At 41.6% G+C, this 20761-nt stretch overlaps 1 protein-coding gene across 2 annotated transcripts in view; it reads left to right on the forward strand.

The window, feature by feature from the left end:
* Nucleotides 1-16483, forward strand: part of ESR2 (estrogen receptor 2) — a 33995-nt gene extending 17512 nt beyond the window's left edge. For both annotated transcript variants that reach the window (XM_015631970.3, XM_015631968.3), the window contains exons 5-9: nt 2177-2476; nt 6947-7085; nt 9663-9796; nt 11943-12117; nt 14042-16483. In XM_015631970.3, the coding sequence (XP_015487456.1) occupies nt 2177-2476; nt 6947-7085; nt 9663-9796; nt 11943-12117; nt 14042-14231 (938 nt within the window). In that variant the 3' untranslated portion in view covers nt 14232-16483. The remainder of the gene's footprint in view (nt 1-2176; nt 2477-6946; nt 7086-9662; nt 9797-11942; nt 12118-14041) is intronic.
* The last annotated feature ends 4278 nt before the right edge of the window (nt 16484-20761 follow it).

Below are 20761 nucleotides of genomic sequence, written 5' to 3' on the forward strand. Positions count from 1 at the left end.
CCTGCCCATGGCTTTATTCCCTCTGCTATTTTTCTTGTTCTGTGTTTCAAGCTGCCCCTGGAAAATGTACTTAAGTGTTCTAAAAAGCAGAAACAATGTGCTTTATTTCTTTGTGGTTATGGTGTGTCCCATGCTGTGGGGTTCAGAGCCATGGATATCTGTATGCAGAGCACCCTGGTTCCTGGCTATCTCCTCATGCGTCTCCAGCTGTTGTTCCAATTGCCAATTTCACTGTCAGCCTTTACTTTTTGTCTTCCCTGATGGAAAATACGTACTTTGTGTTATTACATGATTTCAGAACAGTCTGCAGCCCACTGTGCCATTCTAGTGGTCTTTTTGGAAGCTCACAAACCACTTGAAGATTTTCCTCTTGACCTTTGTGCATTAATGAAGAAATGAGGTTTAGCACAGAGTTCACTACATTATCCAGGTGTCTTTGTAGAAAATAGTCTATGCCTTGGTGGCCTTTGACCCTCTTCAGGAAGGATTTGCCCAGACTGATGGTGGAAGAAATTGCTTTGTTACCTCTGTAATTCTGCAGGGAACCTTTTTTTGGGTATTTTCATCAAGCCTCATTCCATGAATTTCCATAAGATAATACAGAGACTCATACTCTGAGTGTCTCTGCTGGTATGTTATCTTCCCTTAGCTGCTGTTCATCTGCTCTGGCAACTTCTAGCTAGCTGTCATTTGGCTAAACCTTTGGTTCTACAAATTATTTATTTCCTTCAATCCATTATTTAAGCAAATATCCTCGCTGCACTCAGCCCATTTCATCATACCCACATCCCTTTCAAAGTTGCAAATCCATTCTTTCTCCAAATGGTGCAGGCCTTAAGCTGGGCTTGCAGCTGAAAAATACTTCAGTTCCAAATGTCCTGTCCAGCATGGATAGCTCTGTGCCTGAGGTCTGTTCATCAAATCAGCTTTGCCTATTGGTCTTCTCCAGTTTCTTGGATTTCCAGGGAAAGTGTGTGTTCCAATACTGAGAGCTTCTTAATGAGAAGTTCTTTAACTTTCTCCTGCATCCAATATGGTTTACTGAACAGGCAGCAAGTGAGAGAGTGAGAGCCACCTTCAACCAAAAGGTCCACATCCTAAAAGTTGTGGAAGACTCTGCTGGTCTTTATTCAGGCTGTTCCTTACTGGCCTCTGCATTCACCCCTCCTACAGACTGACCCAAATGCTGTTTGACAGCTGCTGAAGATGTGACAGGACTATGACCTGAGAAGCCACCTCCACCTGAGGTTCCTCTGCCACATGAGCCTGAGAGTCTGCATTCACCCATTGTCTTATTTAGCAAGACAAAGCCTTGTCAACCATATCTGAAATTAATTTTTTGTGCTCCCACTGCCCTTATTTTTAATTTGGCTTATGTTTGGAGCTCTTTGCTATCTGAAGTAGAACTATAGCTGAGTATTTTGTGAATATTATGGTTTTGGAGAACCTTTTAGATGCTTTCCTTGGAAACTATGCAAAAATGTGTAACAGTGGTGCTACCAATAGCATTGACCAAGAATTGGACAGTGTTTAGATTTGTCAGAATGAACAATTAATTAAATCTGGGAATGTAAAGGACTGCTCTTTGCAACAGAAATAGCCATCTGCAGACAGGACTCCACACAGGGTGCTAGTTCTTAGCTGTAGATATCTGAATTCCCTTTGGAGAAACTCCTGCTGGCTTTTTGGGGCATGGGGAGAAAATGGGTTGAATCTTGTGAATTCCTAGCTGAATGTCCAGCTGACTCTGAGGGCCAGCTGTGCTTGTTCCTGAAGCATTTAATCTGTAACATGGCCCAGACTTTCAAGCCTTTTATTCCCCCACTTTACATATAAAGCAAAATTTACAATCAGCTATCTTTATTTGCCTTTAAAGATCTGATTTACATCTTTTTGATGTCAATGGGAGTTTCCCACTGGACTTTTAAACTGAGTTAGCTGATGTTTAAAACCAAACATTTTCAAACTTTATTTTTGTTTAGTAGAATAAACAAAACCCCTCAGCTTAAGTCAGCGGGGCAAAGTTAAGTCTGTGCTGAATGCCTTAGAATGTTCAATGTTAGAACAACCATTATTAAAGAACTTTCCCCCTGCTCCCCAAATATTTGGGTTTACATAAGGAAGAAAAATTCTGTGGGAAAAACCCTCCAATGCAACCACATGCCTCTCGTGCCAGGCTCAAGAAGAGAACGCTGCGGGTATCGAATCCTGCGGAGCCACCGCAACCCCGAGGAGCGGGTGCATTGCCTGGGCAGAGCCAAGAAATACAACGAGGCAGCGACGCGGGTGAAGGAGATCCTGCTGGGCACCGTCAGCCCCGAGCAGTTCGTGCTGACCCTGCTGGAAGCGGAGCCGCCGCACGTGCTGGTCAGCCGGCCCAGCAAACCCTTCACCGAGGCCTCCATGATGATGTCCCTGACAAAGCTGGCAGACAAGGAGCTGGTGCACATGATCGGCTGGGCCAAGAAAATTCCTGGTGAGAAATTCAGGCTTGTTTTTATTTGTTTCTGTCGATGGTTTTACCATCAGTGTGTCCTCCTCTGCTCTGACATGACAGAGCAGCACGGTAAGTCCATGGTGTGAAAGTTAAGTTTTATATCCTGCTAAGTAATGGAGAGTTTATTGCTCTCAGGAATTAACCTGGATGTTTTTTGATTTAGACACAACACAACCCATATCTTGCTGTCTGTTCTTACTCAAATACTTGTTCATTTTGCTACAAAGCAGAGCTGGTGTTATATGTAATTTCTACCTCAGCTATAAATACCTGATTAAGCTGGTTTAGAAGACTCCTTTTAACATCAAATTCTTTCCTTGAGTCCTGATAGAAGGTTTCTGTCAGGTGAATAACTGAAGGGTGTCCAAGTCCTGTGTGTTTGTAATCGTTTCATTGGACACAGCAGCAACAGAAAAACATCAGTGGAGCTCAGTATTGATTTCAGATTTATCATATGCACTCCTTCAAAAAAAAAAAAAATAAAATCAGTAAGGGTTCTTTTGGTTGTTGGCAACACCAAGAACATGCACTGCAGTACAACTGCCTGGAATGTCTCATATATGTCCATGGCATCATGACAATGAACCACTGAACTTCTCACAAACCAGAAACAGTGAGCATCTGCAGCTCCTTCTACATGAAGTACCCATGACTAAAACAGGCAGAATAAAAAACTAAAGCGAGCTAAAAGCATGGAATAACTGGTGGACTCATGGCAGTCTGGGGTTTGATCCTGAGCTTCAGATAGAGTGCAGTGCTGGGAGCTGGCACTCCATGGCTCCTCTCCTGGATTTTGTGCTGAAGGGTTGATGGTGTGTGCCCTGCCCTTGCCATGGTGTGCACCATAAGGAGCTGCTGCTGCTGGAGAACACACATGGGAAAACAGGACAGGAACCCTTCCCTCCAGAAACACAGTGTGTGCACAGTGCAGGAAGCAAACTTGGAGGAGAATATTTCATTTAATCCTTAAATTAGGAATTTAGTGGTCAGGGAAGTGCATCCTGTTTCAGGTCTAGGTGGAGCTGCTGATGTGCTTCCAGCTCCAGCTGGAGATGAACACATCTCCCAGGGGCACAGCAGTCTCAGACACTGTGTTGGAGGGTCCAGGTGTGGTGGTTTTGGGGTGTGCAGATTCCAGGCCAGCTGCTGAGCTGCAGGGAAGGAGATGTTTGCACCCCAGAGCATCTCAAACCACGCTGGACATCTGCAAAGAGATGATAGTTTTGCTGTTAATCTGGGATGTTTTAAATCTGAGAACACAAATCCTTTATCCTTATTTTTCCTGGCTTAAGAAACTCTGAAAAGAACTGTGAAATAAGTAACCATAAGGGGTTAAATGGTATCTATCATTATTATTTCTTGTCTAATCATAAAAGCGTGACTAAAATGTGCCATTTCTGAGCTCTCCACTTAGTTGTGGTTATCTGGTAGGAAGTGAATTGTGATCTTAGAAGTCTTAGAAAATGACCTCATTTTAAGCAATATTTCAGTGGGAAGCACCCCCAACCCAACATTTTCCATTTTCTGATTATGATTAATTTCTATTTTTTAACTCTGGGACTTCTTTAAGAAAAACAAATTCACAAACCCAAACCCTCAGCCAGTTGAGATTAATTATTTTTATTTTTTACAAGATTATTTTCCAAACCAACCCAAATTTTGGCATCAGTCACTTTTAGTTTATTTTCAACATATGTCAGAAATAAGAACTTTTTTCTTGGCAGTAAGAGAATTGTATGAAGAAAATCTATTGAAGCAATCAAACTCTTCAAAACAGTTCCTGGGAATGCTGACACTTTGTAGTATATGTTTATTTTTTCTGATCACTCTTTTTACAGACAACAGAAATAAACATTTTAGAGCAATGCCAAAAAGAGATGGAATGTTTAATATGCACCCAAGTATAAGTGGTATTGCCATATTCAATGGTAGTTGGAGCATTCACTTCAATGTGGATTGATATTTTTGTTTTTCATTAAAAAAACTGTAATGACTAAAGTTCAGGACATGGAATTTTGTTTTTCAAAAACTCTTACCTGAAGGTAAGCATGTCCATCCCTGCCTGGCTCCTGGAGATAACATCTTAGGGAAAAATAGAGAGTTCTCGACTAATGGCCCAGTGAGCAGTAATTTTACTTTCTGAAAAACTGAATATTTGCTTTTGTGCACCTGGCTTAGAAGACCATTTTCACCTCTAAGTTATTATTGGATATTATTTTGACACTCGCTGGAGGTGAAAAAAAAAATGTTTCATTATTGTATCAACAATAACTTTTTGCCTAAATAGGAAAAAAGCATGTTTATATTTTGTGGGTTTTTCATATTTAATATTTAATGATAGTCTTTTGTTATGAATTTTACTCTGTGGCTGTATTTTTGTTCTGTATTTTCAGCCTAATGGATTATATTTTTTTTTGTTGCTCAGTAAAATAGAAGGTGACATCTGGATTTTTTCCCTTATGAATTCCAAGTATTCAAATTCTTGGTTTTCAGCAGCAGAACACAGCTTCTGTAGTTGCCTTTTGCTTTGTTGACCTAGTCTTAAAGAGTTTAACATGGTTCATTGCTGAACCTGTACTGCAAACCAATAAGATGCTGTCACAATGTAAAAATTTGGATTCATTATGCAGCCTAGTGTGCTGCTGACCAGAGCAATGTGGCTTTTTCTAGCTTTTACACATCCAGCACAAGTTCTTTTTCTTTGTCTGTCTTAGCAGTTTATAATTAAACGATAAGGAATAGAGCCCATAATCTAAAAGATGTCTAATACAGTCAGAGAAAAATGATTAGTTTAATATAAGTCTGGAGGAAATTAAATGGGGCTCTGCAGTGAAAGCTGTGGTGGTTATTTGCTGTCCTGGACATTTGGAGCATGAGATTGTTAGGAAAAAGAGAAGTAGAGTCCTTCTAACAGCTGTGCTCCATGGCCACAGCTCCTACTGCTGCCACTGATAATTTAACAGATGATGTCAGTGATAAACTTGGATCTTCAGGAACCTGCAGATTGAACCCTGGGACTTGGTCTCATTCTCACTCGAGTTTTAAACCCGATAATTCCTTGTTTATGCTAGAGAAATCAATATATGCCAGTGTAAATATTTATTTAAATGTACTCTGAAATGTCTTTGGGCTGTTGTTTCCCAGGAAACTGGCACTGTCAGTTTTTGTGCTATTTCACATTTCAGTGAATATTTTCCTAACAGCAGTTTTAAATGATGAGTGTGTGTGGCAGATAACCTGTTGTTGGCTGTGTGTTCTGTAGTAAATTCTGTGGCAGTAGAATCCAGGAGGGAAGGTGCCACTCCTAGGCTCCTCTTTACCCTTCTTATAAAATCAGAGGCAGGGCTGCCCCAGTGTTGAAAGGCAGCACGTTCAGCAATGATAAAAGTGAGCATTGCCCAGTTCATGTCAGCCTCTGGCTGCTGCTGACTGTCTTCCAGCTGAGTAATGTAATAAGATTAAAATTAATTGTATAAATTACTGACAGAGAGATTCTTTGGCAGCCCGAATGTCCTGTGTGTATTTTAAGACCTCAGACAACTGGGAAGAACTTCAGGAAACCTGTCTGCCATGGCCAGGCTGTACAGATTTGTCACCACGCAGTGTCAGGGATGCCAGCTCATCTGAAAATGGAGCACCTTTGCCAAGGGCCCAAGCTAACGGAGCTCAGCTTTGAAAACTGTGGCCTGATCTTGTTTTTGATCACTGAATGGCTCTTTATCACATCTGTGTTTTCCTCCTTGACTGAGCAGTCTGTTTTCCCACTCATGTTTTGGTAATTTACACTTCTGGTCTTTCGGTTTGGAGTGTGTACTTTTCTTTTCTTTTTTTTTTTTTTTTTTTTTTTACTGTTTCTGCCTTCTGGCAGTGCTGCAGTGTTATCTGAGGCCTTGCTATAAGTTCTGGAGAGAAATAAATGGATCCTTGAGTGGATCAAGGAATGAGTTGGGTTGGAAGGGTTAGGTTTAAAGATTGCTTCATTTCAACACCCTGCCATGTGCAGGGGCACCTTCCCCTATCCCAGGTTGTTCAGAGCCCCATCCATCCTGGCCTTGAACACTCCCAGGGATGGGACATCCACAGCTTCTCTGGGCAGTCTGTGCCAGGGCCTCACCCTCACATTATTTCTTCCAAAATCTCTCCTCTTTTAGGACAAGAACAAAGCAGGTGACTCTGCAATCATTTGAGTTTCACCAGCTGTATGGGACTCATTGCACTAAAACACCACTCTGCTTTATTCCAAATATTTTGTGGAAGATGATAGTAGCAAATATTTTTGTTCCTATTTGACATGGCAGCCTGGCACTTTGGATGCCAATGCTCCCTTATCCTCACAACCCACAGTTCTTTCTGGGTTTTTTGGCTTTTTTTTCTCATATACTCATTTTTCTTTATCAAAACAGAGCATTTAACATGTTGATTTATTTTATGCTATTTGCATCACTTTAGGCTTCATTGATCTCAGCCTCTATGACCAAGTAAGACTCTTGGAGAGCTGCTGGATGGAAGTTCTGATGATTGGTTTGATGTGGAGATCAATCGACCACCCTGGGAAACTGATTTTTGCACCAGACCTTGTTTTAGACAGGTAAGAGGAATTAATTTCTTGAGAACACTTCATATTAGCATATTTGAAGATGGAATGAATTGTAAGAGGAAGATGATTAAACATGGCAGATATTATTAATATTTCACCAAAAAATATCATTTACTTGTGCTTGTAACAATAATGTCCTAAGGTTCCACATCCTTACAGGGGCTTAAGGAATGCTGAGTTTTAAAAGCATGGTTTAACTTGCAAATTCCTGAACTCCTGTAGCACTGAGTGTGAAGTTTCTCTGCATTTTTTCACATCTTTTGGTGGTTTTGTTTCCATTGTTCCAGGTCTCTAGATACTGAAACTGTCAATATAGCAACACAAGGCACTACATTGTCCATTTGTCCCTACATCCCTCATTAAAAAGAAGATACAGTGTCAGGCAATATTTTTAATTATTTTTAATAAGTTTCCTGCCTGGTTTTGTTCCTGCCACTACAGCAGGCTTCATAGTTAAGCTATAATAGTGAACATTGGAACACTAGCCAAGAGGGATTTAAAGACCCCTAGCTTGATGCTGGATACTAAGAATATTTTTTCAAGGCACAGCAGGGTATTTTCAAATTTAAAAATCATTTCTTCATAGCATCATGTACCAGGAAGGGAGAATATGGATTAGTAAGGATGTTTTTCTACAGAACCTTGCAAGGATTTGACCTGAGCTTCATAATGGTAAAAAGTCAGGGAAGCAATATACTCTCATGGGTAGTCTTAAAATGTATTTTAGCCTTTTCAGACTGGGAAAATTCAGATTTACAGCAGTTCTGTGGCTTGCAATCAATAATTATTGTTGTAGATACAGATAGGTAAAATTGACTAATAAAGAAAAAAAATTAATTTATAAAACAGAGGAAATAAATATAATTTTCTCATATAAAATTCAATGCAAGGACATGCTTCACTGTTCAGTGTAATCAGAAATTGATGAAAATGTACAATACATTTAATTGCTCAAGAGTTAATATGTGCTGAATAGAGTAAGAATATTTCTTATATAATTTCTTCATTTCCTCAAGACATGGCAGAGTGGGAGCTTACATGTGTCTGGGCATGCTGTAATTTTATTCAGGACATTTTTATATGAACCTGGTCTATAACTTGACTGTTTTTATCTTTGAACTTAGAATCCTAGAATGGTTTGGGTTAGAAGGGACCTTAATAATCATCTCATTCCACCACCCTGCTGGGGGCAGGGACACTTTCCACCAGAGCAGGTGGCTCAAAGCCCCATCCAGCCTGGCCTTGAACACTTCCAGGGATGGGGCAGCCACAGCTGCTCTGGGCACCCTGTCCTGCTCACACCCTCACAGTCAAGAACTTCTTCCTAATCTGTAATCTAAACTCTCTTTCCATTTGAAGCCATTCCTTCTTGTCCTGTCCCTCCAGGCCCTTGTCCAAAGCCCCTCTCCAGCTCTCTTGGAGCCCTTTCAGGCACTGGAAGGGGCTCTGAGGCCTCCCTGGAGCCTTCAGATACATTTCATACATAATCTTTGCAGACAATGTTTCTCTGGAACCTCTGGCCTTGTTTTCAATCTGGCAGCTGCCTGTCCTTCTCTAAAGCTTAATATTCTTTTTTGCTCTGAGGAATGCAGGAAACTGGGCAGTAAAAAATACTTTTTGCAGGCAGAACCTGCTGCCCCTAGGTGGTGTTACCTGCATGTTCCTGCCTCCAGCCTGAAGGCTCAGCACCTTTCTCTTGGGATCCAGTAAATTTCTTTTATTTTACCACACTGCTGTGTTTAAATCTGTCTCATCTTAAAAACATTGCAGAGAAAAAAGTCTGTTACAAAGGGTCTAAGAAGCCTCCCTTTGAGTACTGTTGTTGTAGAGCATAATCGCTGGTTTAGTCCAGTACATATAAAATACAACTAACAAAAAAACTGGAACAGCAACTTCAGTAGTTTGAACTTTGCCACTGCTGAATTTTAAAGAAATAGGAATGACTTGTTTGGGGTGTTTTTCAGATCTGAAAATAGGACCACTTCTCATACCCAAGATGGAGAACATAGTATTCTGTAAACACTTGCAAATACAAAAATAACCAAACCACAAAACCACCAAAACCCCAAATACCTTTCAATTCCTACACAGAAAAAAGTGCCAGGAGATAGGGACAAGAGATGTTTCATTCTTTAAAAATGTCTTGTTATTCCAAGAAACTTATTTTAGGAAGTCTTTCTTTTTTACCAAGTCCTGAGGCCTCCATTGGGTACAAACATCATATTATTGGTTGTGGGTAACTCCTTGTGAAACAAATCTGGAAAATTATTCAAGGTGGTACTATGCCTTGCACTACAAGATTTCAAACTGATTATCCAGAATTATACAGGCTGAGAGGATACAGGAATATGATCACACTTATGGTCAATCCAGCTTGCACTTTAACAAGAAAATCAGTTTTTTATGAATGCTGACCTTTCATACCAGTGTAATTTTCAATTTAAATTTAATGATAGAGCTTTTAAATTCTCCCTAAGACAGGCTTTTTGCAGCCCCTTTCATGCTTTATCTGTCTGAGTCAGTTCCTTAATTCTACTTTTTGGTAACATGTTGAATGTGTTTCCATAGGGATGAGGGGAAATGTGTAGAGGGAATTTTGGAGATCTTTGATATGCTCCTGGCCATGACCTCGAGGTTCCGAGAGCTGAAACTGCAGCACAAGGAGTATCTGTGTGTCAAGGCAATGATCCTCCTCAATTCCAGTGAGTATGTGCTTGGCTCTAATACTCACCAAATGGTACCTTTTATTTTGAGGGTGGCTGGGAAATCAGCCTCAAGAAACCCAAAATGTCAAATCATAAAAAACTGTTGGAAGAGAATAATAGGAAAAGACTTGTCTCTGACAGATTGTAAAGATTTTTTCTTGGGAAACTTCTAAGCTGTATAATTTGCTGTATTTAGGGTCTATGTCCTTTCTAAGAACTGCATTAAAGACCCCAAGTTCTGATAGCTTCTCACAAGGTGGGGCTCATGGCTTGGGCTGTGGATCTGTCCTTTTCAATGGGAAATTTTGCTCCTATCTCTGTGGATCCCAGTCATGTGTAAAGTTGCTGTGGCAGCAAAAGCCCTACAAACCTGTCCTTAATTCTTAATTCTAGTAATTCTGGTAATACTAGTTACTCAACTGAGTAATGACTAATGGGGCTTAAATGTTCCTATTTAATGGTAATGAGTTGGTTAGAGATGATTGGAAGTACTCTACAGCTCTGAAGATGAGTTTCAGGACAGGAGTTCTGATTTGCAGCCTTTTAGACAAGGTGAATGTTTGCAAGTTTAGGGTAGCCTGCAGTAAAAAATAATTTTTTGCCCAGAACATTTTGTAGTCAATATTGACAAAACCAAAATCCTACAACAAAATAGCAGCTAAACTATTTACATCTATTGCCTTCAGCAAGAAGCTGCTGCATAATTCTTAGTCCAGTACTGAAGGGGAACAGTCCAGCTTCAATCCCACTTTGCCCACTTGTTTGGGTTGTAGTGTTGATCTGCTGGAGGGTAGGAAGGATCTGCAGAAGAATCTGGACAGGCTGGATTGATGGGTCAAGACCAACAGCACGAGGTTCAACAGGACCAGGTGCTGGGTCCCCCTGCACTTTGGCCACAAAAACCTCCTGCAGTGACACAGGCTGGGGAAACAGTGCTTGGAAAGCCATGATGATGATGATAGGAGATAGGATTTCATCATGATGATGAGAGGAAATGGCCTCAACCTGCACCAGTAGTGGTTTAGATTGGATATTAGAACAATTTATTTACCAGAAGGTTGGACAGGCATTGGAACAGGTTGCCCAGGCAAGTGGTGGAGTCACCATCCCTGAAGGGATGTAGAAGGTCTGGAGATGTGGCACTTGGGGATGTGCTTTAGAGGCCTTGGTAGCACTGGGTCAAAGGTTGGACTTGATGATCTTAAAGGTTTTTCCAACCTAGATGATTCTATGATTCTGTGGATACCACTGTTTCAAGAGACAAGAAAAGCTGTTCTTCTATCTTTTCCTAAAATACAAAAAAACCCCAGCCCCAAACCCCCAAACTCCACATTCATCAGCCTTATTTTCTTCAAAGTTCATGTCCCAAAATATCTGTCCTTTTCCTTCTTCTACTCTACTTTCTTGACAAAGTTAATAATTTGCCCCCAAATTTTCAAGGTGTTCTGGAGCTCTCTCCTTCCATAAGTATCTCAGGAGGGACTGTTGAGGTTTTTTTCTTTCCCTTGTCCCACGTCTCTTCTGCTTTATCAATAATGTTATTGTGTTTCCAGACCTTCCTAGTGATTTATTTTTTTCATTGTCCATACACCCAAACCTCTTTTCTTTTCTTTTTGTTTTCCTTTTGCTGACTTTCAAGGTTTCTCACTGCAGACATGTGCTGTATTATGACACCCTTAGTGATCTGTAGGGAGACCATGACCAGCTGGGTCACTCTGAGCAGTGTCACTGACCATGTTCTCCTCCCTCCCTACTATATACTCAGGGAAAAGGTTTTTTTTCCAACAAGAAGGGATTAGAACAAACCTAATATTATAGTTCAAAAAACAGGGTACAGGGGGAAAAAAAATCCTGGAAAGTGGAGAGCATGTCATGCCCTGACTGAAGGGTCTATGTGCAACTTGTCTTGGGAGGATTTGGGAGAATTCCTCACTTTGCAAATGATGGGGCCATCAAATTCATGCTTGATGTGGCATATGGAGCATCATTTGTATAGTCTTGAGGGGGGTGTCAGGGAAGGTATCATCTCTAATGAGATGTTATGTATTATGTTGAAATATTACATATGATAAAAAATCTCCAGCCGTAGCTTTTTTTTTCCTTCCTTATTAGCAGCAAATATTTCCTCCTCTTCTCTGGTTAGGCATGTTCCCCTTGTCAGCAGAGGAACCTGAAAGCAACAGGAAACTGCACCACCTGCTCAACGTGGTCACAGAGGCTTTGGTGTGGGTTATTGCCAAGAGCGGGATCCCCTCCCAGCAGCAGACAACTCGCCTGGCCAATTTGCTGATGCTCCTCTCCCACGTCAGACACGCCAGGTACAGTTTACAGAGTGTGTGTAACACTTGTGCTATGTTAGTGTTTGTTTATTACAGCAAAAAAGAGGTGTCTGGAACTCCAGAGCACTCCTGAGGGAGTCCTGGTGCTGCTCTTCACCTCTGTCACTGGGAGGCTTTCCTTCCTAGCACAACAGAACAGGGAGTAAACTCAAGTGCTTGCTGGGACTCAGTGATGTGATGATACTAAAATGCTGTCTTAACCTTATTACATTAAATTATTCATTATGTGTCTGCCTGAAAAGTTTAACAATAACAGAAATTGAGCCTTTCAGAAGAACACCCCACCCAGTGTCAAAACCCTTCCGTTCAAAATGAAAATCTGTTCCAAAACTGATCTGCAGTGTGCGCTTTGGTAGAACAAAGTGGATTTTGGGGGACATGTTTTTCCTAGACCAAATTTGTTGTCTTTTATGTGGAGCCACAGAGATTTACCAAATGACTAATGCTACATCAGTATCAGGCCCCTGATTTTTTCTGTGGGAAGTGGCTCCAGTTCCATCTATGCTTGTGGTACAGCAGACTGAAAGGCAGATCCTACAAAGTGAGGTTTTAATTTTCACTCTGTTTGTCATTTTAAATTATTACCCAGAGGCCAGCTATTGACTAAGTTGTCTCATGGCTTGACTTGGGGCTGCCTTCTCCAGGGAAGAGATCGTGGGACAGGCTGGAGAACACAAAGGAGAGCTGGGCACATCTATAGAGACACTGAAAAGGGGATGGCCACATTTGCAATAAACATCCTGGGAGAGCAAAGGGCAGCAGCAGGGACCTGATGGTGCTGAAAGACAGATTTTAACAGTCAGTTTGTGGCCTTGCAAAAGCTCCAGCACCAGCCAGAAGTGAACTCTGTCTCATCTGGATTGTGCTCAATGATGTGACTCCACAGCACAGCTTTGCAGGAGCTGTTTTAGCATTCTGTGAACAAACATCATGCATCTTTGTGAATTTTTTATATTTTCTCATTAAACCAAGATCCTTTTTGCTGTATCTCCCTCAGCCAGAGTCTGGAGGCTGCTTGTTGTGTCCTGTCTCCTTTAGGTTGCTCAGTGCTGGTCAATCAATTAGGCTTTGTTCTGGAAATAATTGAGAGCTGGGTATGGGAGAGGGGCTGCAATTTCTTCTTGCCATTAACATATTCATAACTCTTGAATTGTAGCAGAACCACGTTTATCTGGAAGCATTGCCCCTCTCCCAGCCCAACCCACCAGCTCAGCTGCATGCTGGCTCTCTGCTGGGATGTATTTGGTGTTGAGCAAGCACCCTTAGATCTCAGCCCCAAACCCCTGAGTGTATCTGGTGTATAAATATATGTGACTGCAATGGCAAGAACCATTTTTAGTCCAAACCATGATACTGTGCTGAGTGTTCAAGCTGGCAAGGTGTCATTGTATTTTACTGCATAACAGAAAGATTAATTCTAAAGTCTGCAGCCACCTGCAAGATCCTCTCACTGGACATGCAGAGAGTAAACAAAGTGCTTGAAATTGGCTGGGTAATTAGGTCTTCCTACTCAGGTAGGTAGGAGAGGTAGCTAGTCATTAGTAAACTGCATGTAGTAAATCCTCCTTTTGCATAAAGCTTCAGAATGGGGCCTCCCACCTTTACAGCATCCAAGAAGCTTTTCCTTTAATTTCAACAGTGTCGGTACATCTGAATTATTTCCTGAAAGAATTTGTATGGTGTAAAACAAAACTTGCTTCTCTAAATAGTAGAACATTCAGCCTTAAAATATTGGGATGTTGCTACTGTTGGCAGTGGTAAGTGATCTCAGGGACCACAGCATTTAAATCCTCTTAAATCTGAATTACAAAAAGGGACTCTCTTGGAACCATGATGAAGCATGTTTTTCTTCTCTGCACTGTTGTAACCAGACTGCTGAGTTATTTTCTGTTCTCCTGCACAGTAACAAGGGAATGGAGCATCTCCTTAGCATGAAGTGTAAGAATGTGGTGCCAGTGTATGACCTGCTGCTGGAGATGTTGAATGCTCACACTCTCCGAGGGCAAAGGAAGTCCCCGGCCACACACCCCGAGTTTGGCCCACTGGAGCAAATGGAGCCTGGAGACAGCCTGAGGAATGGGGCACCCCAGTAATTGTGTCAAGACCTGGAAATGTGAGGCTTTTTCAGAGCTATGGGAGAAAACAGAACTGCTGTGATGGGGCTGCAGAAGTGTGACCTAGTGTGAGTTCTCATCCCTTCTGGATTTGCACATCGGTGTCTCGGGAGAGGCCGCGGGGCGCTCACCTCTGTCTGTGTTTCTGACATTGCAACAGCTGCACTGCTATAGTGCCTTTTCTGAGACTCTGCAAAAGCACCTTATGAAATCAAGCCTCAGAACAGCACTGTGGGACAGGGAATCGCTGCCTCTCCTTCTCAGAGGCAGAACTGAGAGGGAGAGGTAAAGGGACAGGTTTGAGATGGCAGAAGAAGCTTGGAAAAAACATGTTGGTCTCTGTCTCCCAGAGCAAGACTTTTAAGCATTGACTGAACAATGTCCTCTTTCAGCATGGGATGGTGTGAAGTGTAGAACAGCATCATTTGGGACAGATGTACCTCTGTGTGCTGGTCCCTGGGGAATGCCTGCTCTGTAGCTGATCTAGATAAAGTGCCGAGATACAGACAGTGTGAAGGAGCTTATTCTCAAATATGCAATGGCTGCAAGGGCCTTCATTTGAAGGTCATTTGAAAAAGCTTCTAGGATCAGTTCAGAGCCTCTGCAGAAAGTTTAAATTGATCTTAAGTTTGTATTTTTTGAGCCTGTTCTCAACACTCACATTATTATCTGCTTATATTTCTTCAGTGCTTTAAGCAGTGACGAAATCGTCTGAATATTTCAGTCAATGCTGACCTTTGAAATGTGTTTTGTCTGTGAGATTATCATGTTGTTTTATATATTTATTAATGATGTTAAATCTATTCTAATAATTAGGTACAAGAAGTTGCTCTGTGAATATTAACTGTTTGTATTTGTATATGATCTGCTGATCAGGCCTTGTGAAACCAGCTAGAAAAAAAAAAAATCTTCCCACCCCTTTGACTGGTGTGTGGAATTACATCCTGCCCACCCAAAACCTCTTGCAGGGGGTGAGGCACTGGATGGGAACATGGATGGGGATCTGTTTTTGTCTGCTGCCCTGAGGTTTGCTGCTTGCTTGTTCTCAGCATGCATGGCACCTTGTGCTGTGGTCTTCATATCTTTATAGGAGCCCTCAAAGAGCGAGGATGGGGATAATGGTAAATGTAAAGATAATTTAAAGATGGGGATAATGTAAAGCACTACTTTGCTTTGCAAGTGTGATGACTTGTTTGAATTACACTGAAGATGTAGTGATTTAAACTTCTTTTTTGTGCTGATTTCTGCATGTGTTTAAGCTGCACTGAGTAAAAAAAAAAACAAAAAAACCTGATAAAAAGGCCTGGCTGATGACCTCAGAGATTAGCAGGGTGGCATCATTTATTCTGGTAAATGTCTCTCTACATGGAAACATTTAAATATAGCACATGCATGTTCTGGGCATTATAGTGAAATAAATTGGGATCACACCAAAAGTCTACTTTGAGCCAAGAAGTCTTTTGCATTAGGGACTTTGATTAGTATGCCATTTGCATATTTTGAATATTAGTCAAACCATTAATCTTGATGGTTTTTTAAAGCCAAGGACAGTCTTTTTTATAGGAGGTTTTCAGTGAGTTACACATCTATTGTCTGTTTTGATCTTGTACTATACCAGATGCTGCTGCTGATCTAAATTTTTACTCTCTGCCTTTTTATTGTTTTTAAGAAACTGTAATATAGCAGTGTCCTTCTAAAGATGTGTAAAATTTACAATGAAAAAAAGGAAAAAAATGTGAGTACAGTCTGGAATTTATTAGTACTTTCGTTTTGAGAGATGTTTTGCTGTGAAACAAACCCGTCTCAGTATTTCTTGGGCTTGATTGTTCTGGCCTCATTGCCTGTTGTCTTGATCTTTCTCTGATTTTCCTTATCCTGTGTAATCTTTTGGTTTAATACAGTTTTTTGAGGAAATGTTTAAGTGATTTGTTTGTTTGTTTGTTTTGCTTTAAAAGCACTGGATTTATGTACCATCTTGGAACAAACCTTTTGAAAAGAAAAAGGGAAAGACTGGGTATAAATCATGAAATTACCTTCTAAATGGAAATTTGTTGTGGATTGACTCTGTAAAAGGGATATGCTGCAGTTTTGTGCTGTGTGGTGGTGTTCATATATGTTGCTATTAGTACAGTGCAAATGGGAAAATGATGTGATTTTAACCTACTTTTTGTCTTGCTCAACATGATTTTATTAAAAGTTACTAGTGGTGTTTTAAAATGGGTGAAAGTCAACAGCTGTGGAGTCTGGATTAATGTAGCTGTGTTCATGCTGGGATGAGGAGAAGATGCTCATCTCCAGCAGCACGGGGAGGTGTGTGGCAGTGACCAAATGAGGCTGCCTGGGTCTCCTGAGAGAGGTGTGGGGTTTGTCTCTGGTCTGGATCCCCCAGACTGTTTCAGATGCTGCATTCCCATGTGGACATCGCTGTCCCTGCCAGCCTCGAGCAGAGCTGTCACACTGTGCTTCCATTTGGATATCGGGGCTTTTCCAGTCTCACTGGATGAGTGGAGCCCTCAGGACCTGCAGGGGCTCCAAGGAGGGGGTGTTCTATTGCTTTATTTTTTATTTTTATTTTTATTTTATTGCTTTTTATTGTTCTATTGCTTTCCTTTACTGCTTGGCTGTAACTCAGCTTCTGCTGGGACCTGGCAGAGGTGCTGCTGCTGCTTGGAGAAATCGTGCTGCAGTTCTGGGATGTTCACAGAGATGAGCTAGCCTGGCTCAGGCAAGAGGAACAATTGCCATTAATTAAAGAAAAAAAAAAGGAAGGAAGGCCAAACTTTTTACCAGCACACATAAGGAAAACAAGCTGAGCTTCCGCTCTCAAGTCTGGAACTGGGATCAGACGGTAAAACCATCTCAGCTGTTTTCTTTCTTTTCTCTTTTTTTAAAAGAAATGTGGTTTCAGACAGGTGAAATGCTTTGTCTTCAGGAATGTGAGACCTTTTCCACACCTCTGTCTTCCATCAAATCACCCATTTTTAGTGCTGGCATGTTTCCAGTCAGAGAGGACAGTGTGGGGGAAAGATATGTAGATGTGTTGAATCATTCTCCCTTGAGATAGTGCCCAAGAGGGTAAGTGCTCCTATAAAACAGCAAACTAAGATAGGTCAGCAAACAAAGCATTTGAAGATTTTTCTTTCTCAATAAATATGCATATTTCCACAGTCATATTAATTCCTTGCTGAATGAATGATAAATCTACACAGGGATCATCATGGTGAAAGGGGAGCATCCTTTCAAGTGTTCTAAGTGCTGGAATTTTTAATTTTACTCTTGATGAGCTGGGGAGTATGAAAGATACTTGTATCATTACAGTGGTTTAGTGGAGCCAAAAAATGCAGTGAGGGCCAAAAAGTTGCGCATTGATTCTGAGCTGTCACCAGTGATCATCCTCTTCTGAGGTAAGAGTTTGTGTTGTGTTTGGACTTTTATCAATCATGGAATGGTTTGGGTTGGAAGGGACCATCTCCCCTGCCCCTTCCACTAGACCCAGTTGCTCAGAGCTCCATCCAACCTGGCTTTGAACATTTCCAGGAAAGGAGCAGCTACAACTTCTTTGGGTGACCTGTTTCACTGTCTCAACACCCTCAAGGTGTCCTGTCACTCCATGCCCTTGTCAAAAGTCCCTCTCCAGCTTTGCTGTAGCCCCTCCAGGTACTGGAAGCTGCTGCAAGTCTCCCTGGAGAGCTCCCCTCCCTGCAAGGATTTCTCCAGAGCCTGGCCAGGTGTCTCCAATCCACCCCACCCTCCATTCCATCCCCCTGGGAGGTTCTGGCTGCAGATTTTGGGTGTGGGGACTCACCGTGGAATAGTTTTGAACATGCCAACCAAGTTTCTGCCAGGGAGTAGCAATTCTATTTTACCCTCTCCGTACTGTTAGGATACAAACACAACCTCTCAGTTTGCTCTAAGTTTACTCCAGGCCATCTTTTCACACCTCCATACAGTCAGGCCTAGACACCATGGAAACATCTTTACTCTCATCACCATCCATCTTGGAAAAAATGGTTTGACATCCCTTAGGTCCTGTGAGGTAGTGGGTCAGCAAAGCAGTCAAGATGTGGTCATCTGTTGTGCTGATCCAGAGCCCAAACCAATGCTGGAGACTGTTGCAAGCAGGAGTGTGAAAAGCAAGTGGGTTGCTGCAATATGGAATGTCAGTATTATTGACATTAATTTTTCACAGTATTTTACTACTAAAGTGAAGTGTTAAATGGCACTTTCATAGCTAAGACTTAATTTTATTTATGATCTGTGTTGAGAGAGACATTATTATCTGTGTTGAGAGAGATTAACTCCCATCTTTACATTTAAGAGTCACCTACACTCCTCATGCATTGCTGAGTGTTAGCGATTTTGATTTAAGTGCACGAAGAAAATGAGACTGCTTTGCTATAAAAATGCCAACATCTGCTGCTATTGCCTCAACAGACAAAACCTTCTTCACTCATCACAGTGTCACACAGGAGCTGGCATAGCCACTACCAGTGCTTCCTGCACATCTCCTACGCTTGTTTTCCACAAAATGTTTTGTTCTGAGTCCTGTCACTTTAGTTTCAACATTTCACTCTCTCTGAGTTTGTAATGGAAATGACTGAAATGATGCATTTTAAAGCACTTTATGTATGTTATGGTAATGAGAAAGCAACCCCACAACACTCCAGCCCCTCCCTTTCCCCCAGCTGTCTTTAGTTCTGTGAACTGATGGTATTTGTCTGCTGCTGTGTTTCATTCAGTTATGGATTGGTGCAGCTGACTAAACAGACATCAAGAAATGTAAATATATGGCTTTTTGTTCTTTTTTCTCCTGCAGCTGAGCTCAGCCTGGTCTCATGAGCAGTAATGTGCACTCAGTGACTGAGGGACACCTTCCACCACACCAGGTTGCTCCAAGCCCCATCCGACTTGGCTTTGAGCACTTCCAGGGATGGGGCAGCCACAGCTTCTCTGCACAACTTTTACCAGCACCTCCCCATGCTCACAGCAATTATTTTCTTCCTAACATCTACCTAACACAGCCCTCTGTCAGTTTAGAGCCATCACCCTTCATCCTACATCCCAGCCCCTTGTACAAAGCCCATCTCCAGCTCTCTAGCAGGTCCCCTTTAGGTCCCAGAAGTTGCTCTAAAGTCTCCCTGGAGCCTTCTCATTGCATTGGCTGTGCTGGAGGGGGGAAGGTAAAGCTGAAAACAGAGTGAGACTTCATCTCACTGCCAAAAAAATAAGACTTTAAAACTAGCTTTGGCTTGGTTTGATTTCTCAATGCATGTGCACAACCACAATGGGGTTGTGCTTGCTCTCACTACTCCATCTACCCTCGCTTTGAAATACTTTTTTTCCTTCCCTGGCCACTAACAACCCAGTCCTGAGAGAGATGATGACACAAAGAATATAAAATTACTTGTTTAAAGCAGACTTCAGTGTCAGCCTACAGTGAGTGATTATAATTGATTTGAAATAAAACTATTTAAAATAGGTGTAGAAGAAAAAAAGATTTAAGCTATTTCCCAGACTTTTTTTTGGTGACATTTTGAGATAATTTCTTGAAAGCTTCTCTTTTTATATATTACATCAGCTCAACAATTTGATATAACTGTTCATAATGAAAGGAAATTGTAGGCTATGAAATTTTCCTTAGACCTTTTAACATTGTTCAATTTTTTTCCCCTGCACAGGTTCTTTAATGGAAGAACTGAGTATCACATCAGTAACTGCCTATTACTTCTTGGCAGAAAGGTCTTCATGGGCATTTGTGACAACCTGGCAATGAAATGATGGTTAGAGCTGGCTCACTTCTACAGAGGATGAAACTTAAATGAGTTCCATCTTAAAAGTAATTGCTTTGAAAATATCAAATAATTATTGAAGAGGGAGAGAGGACATTGTGTGGCTGTGTGCAGTGAGTGGTGAAGGGGATCCATCTCTGGATACAGCCCCAGTGTGAGAGCTGCTGGTGCTGGAGCACAAGTCTGGCACCTCAACACAGCTTATGAGTTTAGTTTAATATCCTGGAAATAAACCACAGTGGGTTTGCCACCATGGCTGGGAAAAAGCTGTTAGTTTGGCCATTCTCTGAACATCAGGACAAAGCAGTTTTGCTGCATAAAGCCCCTGGCAGAAGATGGGGAACCAGCAACCACCAGTGGTGACAAGTGTAGAAAGGGTGGGAGAACTCTCCCAGGCTAATCAGAGACTTTATTTTCTATGGGTAAGCACTGCAGAAAGTGGCTAATTCCTGGGTCATTTTCACTGCAACACACAAAAAGCTTTTGACCAAAGCCCTTACTACTGCTCTGAGCTCTCCTCCATATGCATTTCCCTACTCCAGCACTCCCACTACAGAAAGTCAGTTCCAGAGTGGGAAATAGTTCAGCATTCAAACAAATAATAAGCACTAACTGGTTCAACTTTGTATTCTTCCTCCAGGAAATCAGTTGCAAAGGAAAGGATTTGTTCCACAGAACACAGGTCCCACTGCAGGATTTGTGATCTCTCACTCTGACATG

This window comes from Parus major, chromosome 5, assembly GCF_001522545.3.
Source record: "Parus major isolate Abel chromosome 5, Parus_major1.1, whole genome shotgun sequence".
Classification (NCBI taxonomy): Eukaryota; Metazoa; Chordata; class Aves; order Passeriformes; family Paridae; genus Parus; species Parus major.